Source organism: Grampus griseus (assembly GCF_964374135.1).
Source record: "Grampus griseus genome assembly, chromosome: 19".
Classification (NCBI taxonomy): Eukaryota; Metazoa; Chordata; class Mammalia; order Artiodactyla; family Delphinidae; genus Grampus; species Grampus griseus.
In genome coordinates this window covers 15,676,478-15,693,534 of record NC_139013.1, presented here as the reverse complement: position 1 = coordinate 15,693,534, position 17,057 = coordinate 15,676,478, and the positions used below count along the sequence as shown (strand labels likewise).

Genomic DNA, 17,057 nt, shown 5'->3' with positions numbered 1-17,057 from the left:
CTACCCTCTTTAGAATAAGACATTGGAATAAAAAAAATACAGAAAAGTGCACTTATCGTGAGTGTACCGCTTGATGAATTTTCACAATCTGAATACCCCTGTGTAACCAGCGTCCAAATCAAGAAAGAGAAGCCCCCTTCCTGTCCCCCCGCCTAGTCACATGTTCCCAAGGGTAACCACTCCCTGACTTTTATCGTTCTAGATTGGTTTTGCCTGTTCTAGAACTTCCTATCTAGGATCATACAGTGGTAGTCTTTTGAGTGGCTTTTTTTTCATTTAGCGTAATGCTTTTGAGATTCATCCCAGTGGTTGCGTGTATCCATAGTTCGTTCCCTTTTGTTGCTGAATAGTATCCATTATATGCATGTACCATCATGGACTTATCCATCCTCCTGTTAAGGGACACTTGGGTGGTTTCCAGTGTGGGGCTGCTATGAATACACTCACAGCCTTTGGTAGACGGAAGTAGGGGAATTTCCAGGGACAAATGTCCGGATCATAGCATAGGAATATGTCATCTTTAGGAGATCTTGGCGTTGTGATTTTTATCATCAACCTTCTGAGCATCTGAGTAATTAGCACTTCAAATTTTATTGTTTTGAAGACTAGCTTATATAAAAGTAAGAAAGAATAGTGAAAATTCAAGTTTGACATCAAAACACACTGGGTTCTTGTTTCAGAACAAAATGAATCCCTTTTACAACAGGTGACATATGCCTCCATTGATGAAAATTTTTTGCTTTTATCAGACATTTTATATAACTTCCAATTGCTTATAGTTATCAACTATTGGAAAATAAAAATATTTCATATCATTAGCATGGTCCTATTATTTTGCAAGTTACTTTAGCTAAAACTTATAAAATGTATTTGACAGGTTATATACATTATTAGAAAAACTATTTTAAATGTATAGTGGATTGACTAAAAATCAAATTATCCATTTTAATCGGAAAACATCTCATGAGTCTTATTACCAAGCCAGTATCTTGACGATTGAATTTTAAGTTCCATTTGTTTGCCCATTTCTCACTGGGGAAAGCCAAAGCACAGAGAGAAAACCAAGCAAATGCCCTAGCTCTCCGGGTTGAAAAGTTCTGGGGAAGGCCGGGCCCAAGTCACCCTTTTCGCCTGCAGGATCAGCCTTTTGCCACTAGGGGGCGCCACCGGAGAGACCGTGGGCTGCTCCGGAGCACTGCTGGTGAGGCGCGGCTGCCCACTGCACACCAGGCCCGAAGACACCCTTTGCAGATATCCCCGCCCTCAGTTCCCACCGCCGCCCAGGAAAGTGGTCTGATGGTACCCATTCTGCAGATGGGCAAATGCACACGCCAGGTCGCGCGGCACAGAGTAGGCGGAACTGGGATTTGAACCGAGGTCTCTTCGATCCCGCAAACTGAAGACATTTCCACCCACGGCTCCACCTCGCTGTGACCCTGCTTTGTCCGCGCGTGTGTGGTGATGGTGGGGGGGCCTCCCACCAAGCCCATTCAGGGTGCCCCTCCCTTTTGCTTGCACACTCCTCTCCCCGCTTGCTCGTTGAACACTCATCTCAAAATCCCGTCACACACGCATCTCCTTCCATCCATCCCCTCAGCGCAGAGACCGAGCACCAGCATCCCGATCATCCCTCCCACTTGCCTCGTCTCCTCCCACCTCCCTGCCTCATCCAGCTGCCCTTGCCTGCCTGGGTCCCTGCCTAGACCTCCCCTTGGGCTCCCAGCCTTGGAGAGGTGGAGCCACCCGCAGAGGATGCAATTCTGGGATTGCGGACACGCGTGTGGGTTTTTTGTTTGTTGGGTATTTTTTTAATTATTCATTTAGTTATTTATTTATCTATGGCTGTTTTGCTCCCAGGCTTCCTTTCTTCTAGTTCTGGCAGGGCGGGGGGGGGCCTACTCTTCCTTGCGGTGCACCGGCTTCTCATGGCGGTGGTTTCTCTTGTTGCGGAGCATGGGCTCTAGGCGCATGGGCTTCAGTAGTTGTGGCTCGCGGGCTCTAGAGCGCGGGCTCAGTAGTTGTGGCGCACGGGCTTAGTTGCTCCACGGCGTGTGGGATCTTCCTGGACCAGGGCTCGAACTCATGTGCCCTGCCTTGGCAGGTGGATTCACTGTGCCACCAGGAAAGTCCCCTCACGTGTGGGTTTGACTTGGATCTCTCCCTCCTCCCAGGAAGGCCCTAGTCCTGAGGAGAGACATCAGGTGGTGCACTCGCCCTCTCCACCCCGCCCCCCTCCACCACCATGACAGACTGGGAACCAGAGGCCCCTGCAGTTCACCTTGCTCATGTGGCCAGATATTAGCAAAATCTGGAATTTCAGGTCTGTAAATCACTTGGGGGAGGGGTCTCATAAAACTGTTCTCCCACACTGATCTGCCGGCTTGACCTCTTGTCCCCTCCTCCAGACACCCTCCCCCCTTCCAGGAAACTGGCCCAAGGAGGGGCCTGGGCATATATAGGGAGGCACTGTGGGAGGGCCTGGCCAGAGAGGCTTCAGGCAGAGAAGGTGAGGACGGGGCTCTGGGGGTCTGGATGGGCAGGGGGAGCTGGGGAGGTCTGAGGCTAGGGGTGGGGTCAGCCCTGAGCTCTGGCCAGTGACTGCCCCACCCAAGGCTTCATTTCTTCTTTTTTATTTGGCCAAGCCACTCAGCTTGTGGGATCTTGGTTCCCCATCCAGGGATTGAACCCATGTCCCCTGCAGTGGGAGCGTGGACTCCTAACCACTGGACCAACCAGGGAACTCCCTCCTCCTCTGTAAAATGGCCCACTGCTGGGGTTGTGGGAAGCTGGGCGCACTTGGTACTGGCTTGGGCCCATCAGAGAGCTGGCAGCAGCCCCTGGCAGCTGGGGTGTGGAATGGGGCAGTGGGTCCTCTCCCGGCCCCTGCCTGGCCTCATCCCGGCTCGTGTGTCGCAGGCAAGACTATGGCTTCTGCAGCAGCAGCAACAACAGAGAAGGGGTCTCCAGTTGTGGTGGGTCTGCTGGTCGTGGGAAACATCATTATTCTGGTGAGACATTCCCTGGGGCTGGGAGCCCAGTGGGCGGGTGAAGAGGAGGGGGGCGGTCCTGAGCCTGGGAGTGGGACAGCTGAGGGCTCAGGACTCACCTAATGGCCAGTGTCGCCTGGCTCTCAAGTCAGAAAAGCCCCGATTCGAATCCCAGCTCTGCCTCTCCCCAGCTGTGTGACCTTGAGTAAGCGACTTGACTTCTCTGTGCCTGTTTCCCCATTTATAAATTATGTCCACACTGTGGGCATTGTTGTGTGGATTAATCCATGTATGGCCCTCAGCTCAAAAAAAGTGCTTGACCAGTGCCAGCTATCATCATTAACATGATTACGGACGTAAGGTGCCCGACTGGTGCACAGGAGTCCAATAGTAACGTATAATAACAAAGTCTTTTAATTACGTGATACCTGTACATGGCTCTGGAGCCAGACAGCCTGGGTTCAAATCCCAGCTCTGTCACTTTCTATTGTGGGACTTGGGGCCAGTGATGTAACCTCTCTGGGCCTCAGTGTTCTCATCTGTAAGCTGGAGATAAAATAGGAATGCTGAGAGGATAAAATAAGTTATTGGATTTGTGCTTAGGCCAGAATTTGGCACACGTGGTTGCTATCTGTGTTGGCCATAGCAGCTATAGTGCAGGAGAGCTGGTAACAACGATGATTATCATACAGAAAGCAGTTTCCAGGACCAACGCACACAGTAAATACTCTATGAGAGTTAGTTTGATTGTTGGCAAAGGTATCCACTGAGCCGTCTTCCTCTCTCTTTGTTCCCCATCCCAACAGGTAACGAGATTTTTATTTTCTCCAATATTTCTTTAAGCAAATACAAGCAAATAGGAACCTATATACCTATTTTCTCCCCTTTCTTGCCCCAAACGTAGCTCATTCCACACCCTGCTCCGTGCCTCCCATTTCCTCCTGTGCACATTCTCTGTCCACATGAGTCCTCAGACAGCCTCCCTGTCCTTTTCCACAACCGCCCAGCCCTCCATTGTGTGGCATCCTGGCTCCTTTACCCACGGTGCTGCGGGGAATAACCTTGTGGGTGTGTGATTTTCCTGCCTGGGCAGGTGTATCTGGAGGATTGACTCCTGCAAGTGGAATTGCTGGATCAAAGCGTTGATGCTTTTGTAATAGTTCTGGCCACGGCCAGGCTCCCCTCATCAGGGAATAGCAACACTCTTCAGGGGAGGCGGGCTAACCTAGCATCTCCTCGGTACCAGTCATGAGCGCCAGGCTTTGCATGTAGCGTCTCTTTGTATCCTTGAAGCCACTGGCAGCTGGGGTGTGGGTGGGGGCGGAGATCTGGCTGGGTCCTCCCTTCCCTCATGGCCTCCTGCCCACCGTCATCCCTGCTCATGGAAGGTGACATCTTTGCCACTCTTACTATGTGCCCACTTTACCAAGAGGGCAGTAGAGGCTCAGAATGGGGAAGGCCCTTCTCACGGAGACTCATGGAACCGGGGCTGCTGCCCCTGTGCAGGCCTTGCTAACCGGCTGCCCTGTCCAGCTGTCAGGCCTGGCCCTGTTTGCTGAAACGGTATGGGTGACCGCCGACCAGTACCGCGTGTACCCACTGATGGGCGTCTCGGGCAAGGATGACGTCTTCGCTGGTGCCTGGATCGCCATCTTCTGCGGCTTCTCCTTCTTCGTGGTGGCCAGCTTTGGTGTGGGCGCAGTGCTCTCCCGCCACCGGTCCATGATGCTCACGGTGAGGCCCCAGGAGGAAGGGGATGGGGACGGCTGGGCACAAAAGTCATCCTCACAGAGTCATAATAACAACCACACCGCAGCTACTAGTGTGTGTTCCGCATGGTACCACGCTTGGGCCTCGTGGCAGTCAGGTCAGTTAATCTGCCCATAACCTAACAACCTAGTCTCAGCTGTTACCCCCATTTTGCAAAGAAAACTGGGGCACAGGGGAGGCAGGGAAGGCAGCTCTGCCTGGGAGGATGGCTCTTAAGTAACAGGACTGGGATTTGAACCTCAGCTGGTTGGTCTCCAGGGTCTGTACTCGGGAGCTCTGTTGATGACAATGACAATAATAATAGCACAGCAACCATTTAATGAGCGCTCACTGCATTCTACGTGCTTTACATAGATTAGTTCATTTGCTCCTCACAACCCACCGTGAGGTACCGTCATCACCTTCATCATCATCATCATCTTCATGGCCCATTTGACAGAGTTGAAACTGAGGCTCAGAGAAGGGAATCCACTTATCCAGGGTGGCACAGCAAGTGAGTGACAGAGCCAGGATTTAAACCTGAGCACTTCAGTGCTTGAGCCTAGGCTCCTAATCTCTGCCCACAGCAATAACCCACACTCCCCAAGCACCTCTCACGTTCTGCCACTAGGCTAAGCAGTTTAGAAAATGAGCTCCTTCAGTCCTCCCAGAATCCGTCTGAAGTTAGTGCTTCTCTGCCCATTTACCAGATGGGGAAACTGAGGTTCAAAGAGGCCCACAGCCCAGATGATAGGGAGACCAGGGATTCCAATCCTGGCCCCACGGACACAGAGCCAACGCTGGGTTTTCCCCAGCTGAGGGCTTTTTGGATTCCCGGGAGCAGCTACTTATCCAATCCACAAATGTTTATACAGCAAGAACCATGTGCCAAACCCTGCGCTGGGCGCTAGGCTATTTTGTGAGCAAACCATAAAAGCCCTTGCTGTGGGGGAGGATACTCTCATGGGGCAGACAGTGACCAGGCAAGGGAGAGCTGGAGCTGGGGATGGGAAAGGGAAGATCTTGCAGGCAGAGAAAGTGAAGACCCGGGGCGGGGGTTGGTGGGGGGGGGTGCGGGGGATTGGTAAGGGAGTGAGCCGCATGAGTATCTGCAGAGAGAGCATTCCAGGTGGAGGGAACAGCAAGAGCAAAGGCTCTGAAGCCAGAGGGGACAGGAGTTCAGTGTGGCTGGAGCCAAGTGGGGGTGAGTGAGTGAGTGAGAGGAACTGAGGACGGACAGGGGAGGAGAACAGCAGCGGGGCGGGGTGGGGGGGGGGAGGTTTGCTGGCCTTGAGGGGAGAGAGGGGAGAGAGCGGAGGTGGGCCTATCAGGTGGACCTGCAGGCCTTCGTAAAGGCTTTGGCTTCTCTATGAGTAACGTGGAGCCATGGAAAGGCTCTTTTCCTTTCCTTTTCTTCTTCTTTTTTTCTTTCTTTCCTGCATCTAGTTCTCTGGCAGAACAATTTAACCAAAGTCCTAAAAGTTCACCCAACTAGTAAAAGAAAAAAGGTCTGTGTCTGTCTCTCCTATTAGTTTGTCATTAACTAAGACACAGATTTTTTTTTTAATTGTTATGGGAAATTGCAAACAGACTAGAGTGAATGACACGATGCACCCTGTGTACCTATCACCTGGTTTCCACAATATCACCCGCACGTCGTCCCCTCTACCCCTACCCTCTGCCTGCCCACATTTTTCTTTCCTGGGGTATTTTGAAGCACATTCCAGACACCAGGTCACTTCCCTGTGAATACCTGCGTGCACATTTCTCTGAGTGATAAGGACGTGGTTTTAAAGCAGCCAGGCATGCGTGGCCACATCATCTCGTCTGGGCAGTGGAGCTGGCACACCCACACCCCACGCCCTGTTGCTTTAAGGGGGAGGGGAGGGGACAGCTGAGGATCAGAAAAATAATTTTCATTAAACACCAATTAAAGAGCTTTTTCAGGTTTGGGGTTTTTTGTTTTGTTTTGCTTTCCCCAATCACCGTACTGCGGGCACATGGTGCAAAATTCACCCCAGTCCCTTCCTATCTATCTTCCAATACCCAATCTGTGTTCAGATGTCCCTGGTTGTCTCAGGAATGTCTTTATTTTTTTCTTTTCTACGGTAGGCATTCATTTTACTGCATCCAAGCCAACAGTTAACAGTTAAGGGAATACCTTACATATTTTTGTTGATTGCATTGTCCTGTAACGTTTTATTTTTAAAAATTTCAAACATACAGAAAAGGTAAAGACTTGCACGGTGAACACCTGTATATCCCCCACGTAGATGTTTCCATTCACATTGTCCTATACTTTTTTTTTTAACATCTTTATTGGAGTATAATTGCTTTACAATGGTGTGTTCATTTCTACTTTATAACAAAGTGAATCAGCTATACGTATACATATATCCCCATATCTCCTCCCTCTTGCATCTCCCTCCCACCCTCCCTATCGCACCCTTCTAGGTGGTCACAAAGCAACAGCTGATCTCCCTGGGCTATGCGGCTGCTTCCCACTAGCTAGCTATTTTACATTTGGTAGTATTTATAAGTCCATGCCACTCTCTCACTTTGTCCCAGCTTACCCTTACCCCTCCCCGTGTCCTCAAGTCCATTCTCTAGTAGGTCTGCATCTTTATCCCCATCTTGCCCCTAGGTTCTTCATGACCTTTTTTTTTTTTTTTTAGATTCCATATATATGCGTTAGCATACGGTATTTGTTTTTCTCTTTCTGACTTACTTCACTCTGTATGACAGTCTCTAGGTCCATCCACCTCACTACAAATAACTCAGTTTCGTTCCTTTTTATGGCTGAGTAATATTCCATTGTATATATGTGCCACATCTTCTTTATGCATGTCCTATACTTTTTAAAAAAATTGTGTTTCTGGGAATTCCCTGGCGGTCCAGTGGTGAGGAGTCGGTGCTTTTGCCACCAGGACCAGGTTCCATCCCTGGTCGGAGCATGGCCAAAAAAAAAAAAAAAATTGCATTCCCATCACGGATCCATCCCTTGAGGGGTGTGACTTCACAGGCTTTGCCCTGCCAGGGCTGTCCCTGTGACCCTCCCTCCGTCTCTGCGCAGTACCTGGTGCTCATGCTCACCGTCTACATCTTTGAGTGCGCCTCCTGCATCACGTCCTACACCCACCGAGACTACGTGAGTCGGGGGGAGGACGGGGGAGGGGCATGACTTCCAGGGGGAGTTTGGTGAGGGTCTTGGGCCGGCAGTGGAGGTCGATCTCTCTCCCCACCCAGCCCCGCTGGACCCTGTTCTTCCCGGCCCACTGCAGATGGTGTCCAGCCCATCCCTGATCACCAAGCAGATGCTGACCTTCTACAGTGCAGACTCGGACCAGGGCCGGGAACTCACCCGCCTCTGGGATCGCATCATGATTGAGGTGGGCGAGGGTAGGCAGGATGGGTGGGGAGGGCTGGAAGAGCTGAGGCTCTGACCAGGTCTCCCATTATGGCCCCCATTAGGGCTCCCATTATGCCCACTGGTAGATGATATCCACTCCTGTGGTTCTTATGAGGCAGAGGCTCTGGTCCTTGCCATTTTTGGGATGAAAACAGGCCCAAAAGAGGGAAAGTCACTTGCCCAGGGTCATATGGTTGGTAAGGGGCAGAGCTGGGATCCAAACCTAGATCCAGAGCCCCTGCTCTTAACCATTGCACATGCTGTCTTTTTTTTTTTTTTTTTTTTGACTGCGTTGGGTCTTCACTGCTGTGCGTGGGCTTTCTCTAGTTGCAGCGAACAGGGGTTACTCTTGGTTGAGGTGCGCGGGCTTCTCATTGCGGTGGCTTCTCTTGTTGAGGACCATGGGCTCTAGGCACGCGAACTTCAGTAGTTCCGGCACGCAGGCTCAGTAGTTGTGGCGCACGGGCTTAGTTGCTCCGCGGCATGTGGGATCTTCCCAGACCAGATCAAACCCATGTCCCCTGCATTGGCAGGAGGATTCTTAACCACTGGGCCACCAGGGAAGTCCACACCTGCTGTCTTAATAGTAACAATAGTAATAATAATAACAGATGGTGGTCCAGTGGTTACGACTCCATGCTTCCACCGTAGGGGACACGGGTTTGATCCCTAGCTGGGAAACTAAGATCTGCATATCAGCGAGGGAGCTGCCAAAAAAAAAAAAAAAAGAAGAAGAATTGTTCAATTAAAAAAATAACAACAGGGCTTCCCTGGTGGCGCAGTGGTTGAGAATCCGCCTGCGGATGCAGGGGACACGGGTTCATGCCCCGGTCCGGGAGGATCCCACATGCCGTGGAGCGGCTGGGCCCGTGAGCCATGGCCGCTGAGCCTGCGCGTCAGGAGCCTGCGCTCCGCAACGGGAGAGGCCACAGCAGTGGGAGGCCTGCATACCACAAAAACAAAAACAAACAAACAAAAAAACATTAAAGAGCACTATCTTTTGTTTAGCGCCATTCAAAGCACTTTCAAGCTTATTTAATCCTCACAACCAGTCCATAAAGAAGATCAGCTCTTTAGCAGTGAGGAAACCAAGGCAGGAAGCTGAGGGTTTGCACGAGGTCACGCAGCTGGTAGGTCACAGAACCAAAAGGACTCAAACCCAGGCTGCCAGCTTCCAGAAGCCACGTTCTTAATTAAACTCAACAAGATACGGCAGCACAAGAGGAGAATATTGAGGACCCAAGGGAAATTGAGGTTCTCGTTTGGTTCGTCATGCAGCTAGCCTGGACTGAGACCCAGGTTTGAAGGAGCCTATGTTTTCATCATTTGAGAGTCACAAATTAAACACCCACGGGGGTCAGGAGAAGCCAGAAATCTGCCTTTTGGTGTCATTTACCTCAGGTTTTGTTGACAGCTAATTAAAAAAATTTTTTTTTCCAATGAATTTTTTTTCCAAAACTATTTAAAATAAATCACGAGTGTGGGTTTGAGCCAAATCCCCCATCAGCCTCGGGGTGCTGGGACCAGTATCTTCTGCTCCTTTGCCCACACACAGACACTGCTGCCCCTCTTCGAGGAGGCCCAGGATGTGGGGAAGTGCAGGCCAACCTTATCCTTCCTCGCTGTGTGACCTCAGGGGAGCGGCTGTCCTCTCTGAGCCAGAGTCCTCCTGACCCCTGCCTCTCTCTCCAGCAAGAGTGCTGTGGCACGTCAGGTCCCATGGATTGGGTGAACTTCACATCAGCCTTCCGGGCCACCACCCCAGAGGTGGTGTTCCCCTGGCCCCCGCTGTGCTGTCGACGGACTGGCAACTTCATCCCCCTCAGTGAAGAAGGCTGCCGCCTGGGCCACTTGGACTACCTGTTCACCAAGGTGTGTCTCCTCCCCCATGCTGTGTCTGTCGGTCTTTCTGGCCCTCTCTGGTTCTTCTTTTTCCCTCCCTGTCTGTCTGTCTGCTCCTCCCTCCCATCTGGCTTTCTCCTTCTCTCCCCTCCCTCTGACTCTCTCAACTCTCCATCTGTCCCTCCCTCCCTCTGCAAGTCAGCGGGATGAACCCCGGTTCCGGTTTGATCTGATCCAGACCTGGCGGCGCCCGAAACTTTTCTCAGATTGTCTGGGGATAAAAGCAACAATAACAGTATCAGCAGCACAACACCAATAACAACCAACATTTATTGAGCTGATACTTTGTACCAGGCCTCCTTGTAGGGGCTTTAAGTTTTTACCTTATTTAATTCTCACCACAGCCTTGTGAGGTAAAGGTTATAATTACCTCACTTTACAGATGATGAGCCTCACTAGTGACGGATGGAGTTGGGATGTGATTTCAGGCAGTCAGGCCCCAACCAGGTGCTTTAACTCCTGCAAAGGGAGTACAGAGGCAGAGAGAGAAACCAGAGGAGAACCGGTCCCCTTCGCTGCCTGGGGGCACTTCACCGTCATGCCTTAGATCAGGTGCCACAGAGAGGGGAGCCTGTATGCAAACCGTCACCGCCACCAGGGTCCGACAGCCCTTCCTTGAACCCTGGCTCTCTGCAGAGTGCTCACATGCATCATCTCACAGCATCACCACGACTGCTTTCGGAGGGCAGTGCTGTCAAAGATCACCATTTCACAGATAGCAAAACTGAGGCTCAGAGGGTCAGAATCCTAGCTAGGCCCCATAGCCAACAAGCGGCAGAGCTGGCCCCCAGCTCCATCCCGCCTGACTCCAGGGCACACACCTGGAACCTTTGTTCTTGGCTGCTTCCAAGTTGGGCCAAGCAGGGGTCTACGTGAAGGCGACCGGTGTGGGGCTCTGGGCCCACTCAGCCTTACCTCCAGATGAGGAGGTGTCAGAACTGGACTGATCCTAAAGGCGTATTTCAAACCCTTGGAACTTGGGGGCAGCACGGAAAGCCAGCCCAAAACAAAATCACCCTCAGACTGTCATAGGCACCATCGGGGCAGCACCTGCTTGTGCAGGGCCTGGGTTAACATCACATCCCTGGCTCCCTGAAACCGCCCTGGGAGGGAGACACTGCCGTGATCCCCAGGGTGAGAAACCCACTTCCTCATGGTCCCACAGGTAAGAAAACCAAGGCTCGAGGCAGGAAGTGACTTTCCCAAGGGTGCCCAGTGACTCTTGCTTTCAGCAGCCAGCCTCCCCAGGCATTTTTTCAGACCCCCGTGTTCCCCCTGCCCAGGGCTGCTTCGAACACATTGGCCACGCCATCGACAGCTACACGTGGGGCATCTCATGGTTTGGGTTCGCCATCCTGATGTGGACGGTGAGAGGCGGGAGCCTGTGGGCTGGGTGGGATGTGGCTGTGAGGCTGGGGCGCCCCTCACCTGCCTCCTCCCCTCCAGCTTCCTGTGATGCTGATGGCCATGCGTTTCTACAGCACGTTGTGAGGAAGAGAAGGGAAGCCCACGTGCACACTCAGCTCCCCTGCCCCTGCTCCCTCCAGCTGCGACGCCGCCCCACCTCTCCCTTCCCCACCTCCTCCACCCTTCCCTCCCTCCACTCCAAAGTTTTTTTGTTTGTTTGTTTGTTTTTTGCTGTACTCGGGCCTCTCACTGTTGTGGCCTCTCCCGTTGCAGAGCACAGGTTCCGGACGCGCAGGCTCAGTGGCCATGGCTCACGGGCCCAGCCGCTCCGTGGCATGTGGGATCTTCCCGGACCAGGCCATGAACCCGTGTCCCCTGCATCGGCAGGCGGACTCTCAACCGCTGCGCCACCAGGCCCCTCCAAAGATGTTTTACCAGGTTTCTGAGCCCTGCTGGGAGTTGGGGTGCCCTGAAACCCCTGGACATGTGTGCACAGACCCTTAGACCTTAACCCCATCTCACTTGGCTGATTCCTGGCCCATCTTTCAGTGTCAACTTGAAGTCCTGTCCTGGCGGGGGGGACCCTTCCCTGATCTTACCACCCCACTCGCGGATGCCTCTCTAGTAGCTCCCTGAGCTCCTTCTTCATGCTGGATGTTGTCACCATCACTGAGTAGTTTGTGATTGTCTATTTAAGCTCTGGTAGACTGGGACTGCCATGAGGGGAGGGACAAGTTCTGTTATGGTTACTTTAATATCCCCAGTATTGCCCGGCACAGGGCTGAGCATGGATCTTCAATAAATACTGCTTGAATGAGTTAATTTGTTTTCTTCGGAGGCCGAGGCGAATGAACCAGAACTCTTCCAATGGAAGTGGCAGAAACCCAACTGGCATTGACTGAAACACAAAATAGAAAGTATTGGCTCATGTAACTGAGTCAGTAAGGCTAGCTTCAGGCATGTCTGGATCCAGGGGTTCAGTCTGGGTCTCCAGGAAACCTGCTTCATTTTCAGGCAGGATTTCTCTGGCGACACCAGACTTACATCTTTATAGCTAGGCAACAGAGCAGCGAGAAAAGGCCTCTTTCCCAATAACCTTTGCCAAGGTCAGGGATTAAATCTCACTGACTTGGTTTAGGTTCTAGACCCACTCTTTGGTTGGGGAAGGTCAGGCTCTGTGGATTAACATTCCTGCTAAGGATGCATCCAGGGGTAGTGTTAGGAAAGGGGGTTGTTTACCAAAGGAAAATCAGAGTGCAGGGATGCTGGGCCAGTACAGGTGACAGACATCCTCCTACTAGGGACTAAAGCTTCCAGAAGGTTCTCTAAGAGGTGCCTGAGAGCAAACAGTTTAAGAATCTCATCACTGCTGTTTTGTCCTCTCTGAAGCAGGCTCATGCTCTGGCCACTTTACAGCAATTAGGCCCTGTGAGGAGAGTTTGTCTTCCTTCCCCATCAAATGAGGTTTCTCAGGGTCCTCATCTACTCTACTGGTCTGCAGATGGTCTGCAAATGCTGAATTCAGATGTCAGCTTTTGAAAATATACTTTAAAAAAAATCTGTATTGGTCAAATCTATTAGGGTGAAAAATTGGAAACAACCTAACCTCCATCAGCAGGGGGTGGGATGTACAACTCATGTTATATCCTTGGACTGGAATTCTCTGTGGCTGTTAAAAAGAAGATAGATCTATGTGAACTGATATAAAAAGATATCATAATGGTATAAAGAATTAGAAAGTTCATTACAGTAACCTAAATGAACCTCAGTAGGGGACTGGTTAAATTAGCTATGCTATGTCTATTCTCTAGAATACCACACACAGTAGTAAAAAATAATGTTTTAACATGACAAAAATCTCCAAGAAATGCAAGTAGAAACACTTACAAACCACATACGGTACTTTTATCCCTGTGGTTACATATGAAGGGTAGGTCTTGTCTTTTAAAATAAATGGGTCAAGGTTTTTAAAATAATTTTTAGAAGAATTAGGGAAAATACTTTTAAAAATCAAAAATCATTGATAACTCTTCCACTTAAAAGATTATAAAAATTTACAAATGGAAGTGTCCCATGTTCCGCTCCCCAGGAAACTCCCCCCCCAAATCTGTAGATAACTGCTATTAATACATGATAAATGTCCTTTTCGGCTTTTCAAAAGTTTATATCGACATATCTATATATACTTATATGAGCACACACATACACACACACTTAATAGAATAGTGCTTCAAATATTGCTTTGCAACTTGTTTTCTTCACTTAACTGTATATTTTGGGCATCTTTCCATGTCAGTATATATGAATTCACCTCTTTTTATTTTGTTTTGACTGTTGCAGTGTATTCCAGAGTATAGCTGTGTCATCGATCATCATGCTCTGTTGTAAGTAGATAAGGCAAGGAGCAGAATAAGCATAAGTGATTTCATTTTTATAAAAATTCTATATACATATATATATGGTATGGGATAGAGGGCCCAGAGGAGGAATTTTCACACCATATATATCTTTATAATGTTTGAAAAAGATGTTCGTAAAGATAATCTATTACTTTTCAAAAACAAAAACTAGTAAAGGGGTTTCTAAGATACTAAACCATGTACAGCTTTGCTTTTCAAGCCAGAATCTTTTTAAATGCCGTGTAGTTGTTACACATACCATATTTTAACACACAAGAGTCCCTCCAGGTTAACTGGCCTAACAGGCTTTTCTGCAGGCCCTGGAATGAAACTTCTCCCCCATCCCTGAGCACATATTTGACCACGTTGTAAACATGTCAAGGAAAGGGGGGATTTCATTCCAATCTACTTTTAAATTCAGGTGTGCCCTCAGGAGCAAGCTCACAGTGACCCAGCCCGTGACTTAGATTCTCTGAGAAAGGCAGAGAGGCAGTACTGGGTTCTCACCACACCTCCACCACACTCTGAGCCTCCATGTGCCCCTCTATAAAATGGGGTTCTAGCAGTCCCTACCGCATAGCTTAGGGTCCAATACATTCTAAGAGCTCAGGAACCCATAGACCTCTTTACTGTGAATCAGGAATTTTCTAAATTCCGTGCCATCAGAACCAAATGCAGAAATAAACTGCCGGTAAGGCTGCTACTGTGTCTGGTAAGCCCCAGTTTCAAAGGTTTGGGGCTCCATCAGAACCAAATGCAGAAATAAACTGCCGGTAAGGCTGCTACTGTGTCTGGTAAGCCCCAGTTTCAAAGGTTTGGGGCTCCACCGTCTCGATGTACCGTAGCCAGCTCATCGAAGTGACTCACATATCTGTGCTTTCAAAAGTCAAATCATACCTGAAAACGCTTGGTGCTTTCGCTGAGAGATGTTCAACCCATGGGCTCGGCATATGTTAGCGTTAATATAACGCTTTTTGCCTGAGGGTCCTTCAAGAACGTTTGTGGAGTTAGTGGAGATTGATACGCCTAAAATCAAATCTTTCCTTAAATGTCACACTGCAAAAGAATATTTAATGTCGTGGGAGAATACCTTTTTTCACTGTTAAGTGAAAAAAGAAGATTACAAAAAGGCATGCCAAGTATGATTGCTTTTCTGATAAAAATTCAAGTATGTTTGTGTTTGTGTTAAAGTTGTAAAACACAGTCTCCCAAAGGTTAGCCCTGGTTATCAAGGAAAAAGAGACACTTGAGGGGGATTTTTATTTCATTCCTTAGGCATTTTGGTATTTTCCAAATATTCTGTGATGACTCTTGCTTTTGCCCTCCAATAAAAATAAATATTAAGAGAGCTCCTTTCTACTTACTAGACGGGATGCTGCCTAATTCATGACTTGTTGAATAAAACCAATTAGATCTTCAGATTCAGTTGATTTTTCTTAACACTCCTACTCAGAGCTAGTTCTGATCATACAACCACAGCCTCCTGAAGACAGAGACTCCTCTCTAGCCATCAATCTCACATTGGCTATTGCAATTTAACAATGGAGCTCAAACTTGCCTGGTGGAATGGGATGTGATCCAATTTCCAATAGACAGTTCCTGAAGCAGAAGAAGTGGGTGTCCCTCTGTAGGCCTTTCTGTTTCAAGTAAGATCCACATAAGTGACTGGCAAAGGAAACTTAAAGGCAGCTGACCACTGAGCAACTTCAGAGAGACCAGAGCTGGGAAAACCAGACACCTGCCCCACCCCATCTCCAGCGCCCACTGCAGACGACTACAAACAAGCTGCTCTTGATTTTTCACTTCTGGTAGTAACTGTATAAATAAAATAGATGAATAATAGAGAGGTGGGTGGATGAACGGGTAATGATTGATAATCTTTTTAAAGAAGAAAAAAAATAAATATTAATAAAAACTTCACTGTAGGACATGAGATGTGTACTGAGAAAAGAATTACCTTGCTAAACATTTTCAGACTTTACCTGAGCTGTTAAAACAGGTCAGGCCTTGTCAGATACTGGGGTCTTGGAGTCAAGCTGGCCTCTGGGCAGCAGGTACGGGTCCTCCGCCTCTGTCCCACATCTGCCACTCCCTTCTCTGGCTTCATCTGGCCACATATTTGCTCAGCTGGAATGGCAGCGGTGCGGCCTGGCCAAGGCAGGCCTCGGCTGGCAGGATGGGTTTGTCTGCCCTGGCCTTTTCACCCAGAGGCCCACTCCTGTGGGTGAGAGAGGAGCAAAGAGCTGAGCGCCAGGCGAGTGAGGCTCCCAGGACCACCCAAGAGAGAGGCAACCATTCGATGGCTGTTCCTACTGCACCTCTAAAGGACCATGTCTGTCCAGAGCTGGATCCGGCCTCTAACCCTCCGTGGCTCCCCAGTGCCCTCAGCACAAAGTCCAGCTGCTCAGCCTGGCACTGAGGGGCCCTGTGGCCTTTTTCCTTGCTACTTCCCCAAGCCTATCTCTCCCTCCTGTCCCCCCTTTTATTTTTTTAAATTTTGGCTGTGCTGCACAGCTTGCGGGATCTTAGTTCCCCGAGCAGGGATCAAACCTGTGCCCCCTGCAGTGGAAGTGCATAGTCCTAACTGCTGGACCACCAGGGAATTCCACCCTCCTGTCCCATTGAACCAACCTCTCTTTCACCACTGGAGATCATAGAATGGAAAGAATAAACTAATGTATATTATAGCAATCAAGCAGGCACACACCTCTGACTACATACACTGTTGCTTACACTCCTTCCATGAGAGCAAGTTGACTTCTTCACTGAAATGTAAAACCCACACCCCTTTGACCCACCCGATTCCACCTCTGGGAATCTATCCTGCATATACACTCCCGAGAGTGTGCAAAGACCCATGTACAAGGGTAACAGAAAAGCAATAACTGAGGAACAGCCTGAATCACATCAGAAGAGAACTAGTTATACAATTCATTTTCTCACACCATAGAATACTCTGCAGCTAAGTTTCAAGGGAGCTACATTTATATTTGCTGATATGAAATCATCTCCAAGATAGATTGTTCACTGAGAAAAATGCAACGTGCAAAACTGAATGTATGCTAGAGTGAAGTAAGTCAGAAAGAGAAAAACAAATATCATATATTAACACATATACGTGGAACCTAGAAAAATGGTACAGCTGAACCAGTTTGCAGGGCAGAAATAGAGACACAGATGTAGAGAACAAACGTATGGACACCA

General features: G+C 49.3%; 1 protein-coding gene across 1 annotated transcript; it reads left to right on the top strand.

Moving 5' to 3' along the window:
• Nucleotides 1-2,924: 2,924 nt before the first annotated feature.
• Nucleotides 2,925-11,679, top strand: UPK1A (uroplakin 1A; the record flags this gene model as incomplete). The annotated part of the gene is made up of 7 exons (XM_082676161.1): nt 2,925-3,008; nt 4,521-4,721; nt 7,810-7,884; nt 8,018-8,125; nt 9,838-10,017; nt 11,331-11,414; nt 11,494-11,679. The coding sequence occupies 7 exons, from the start codon at nt 2,925-2,927 to the stop codon at nt 11,536-11,538; spliced, it is 777 nt and encodes a 258-aa protein (XP_082532287.1). The 3' UTR covers nt 11,539-11,679.
• Between the last annotated feature and the right edge of the window lie 5,378 nt (nt 11,680-17,057).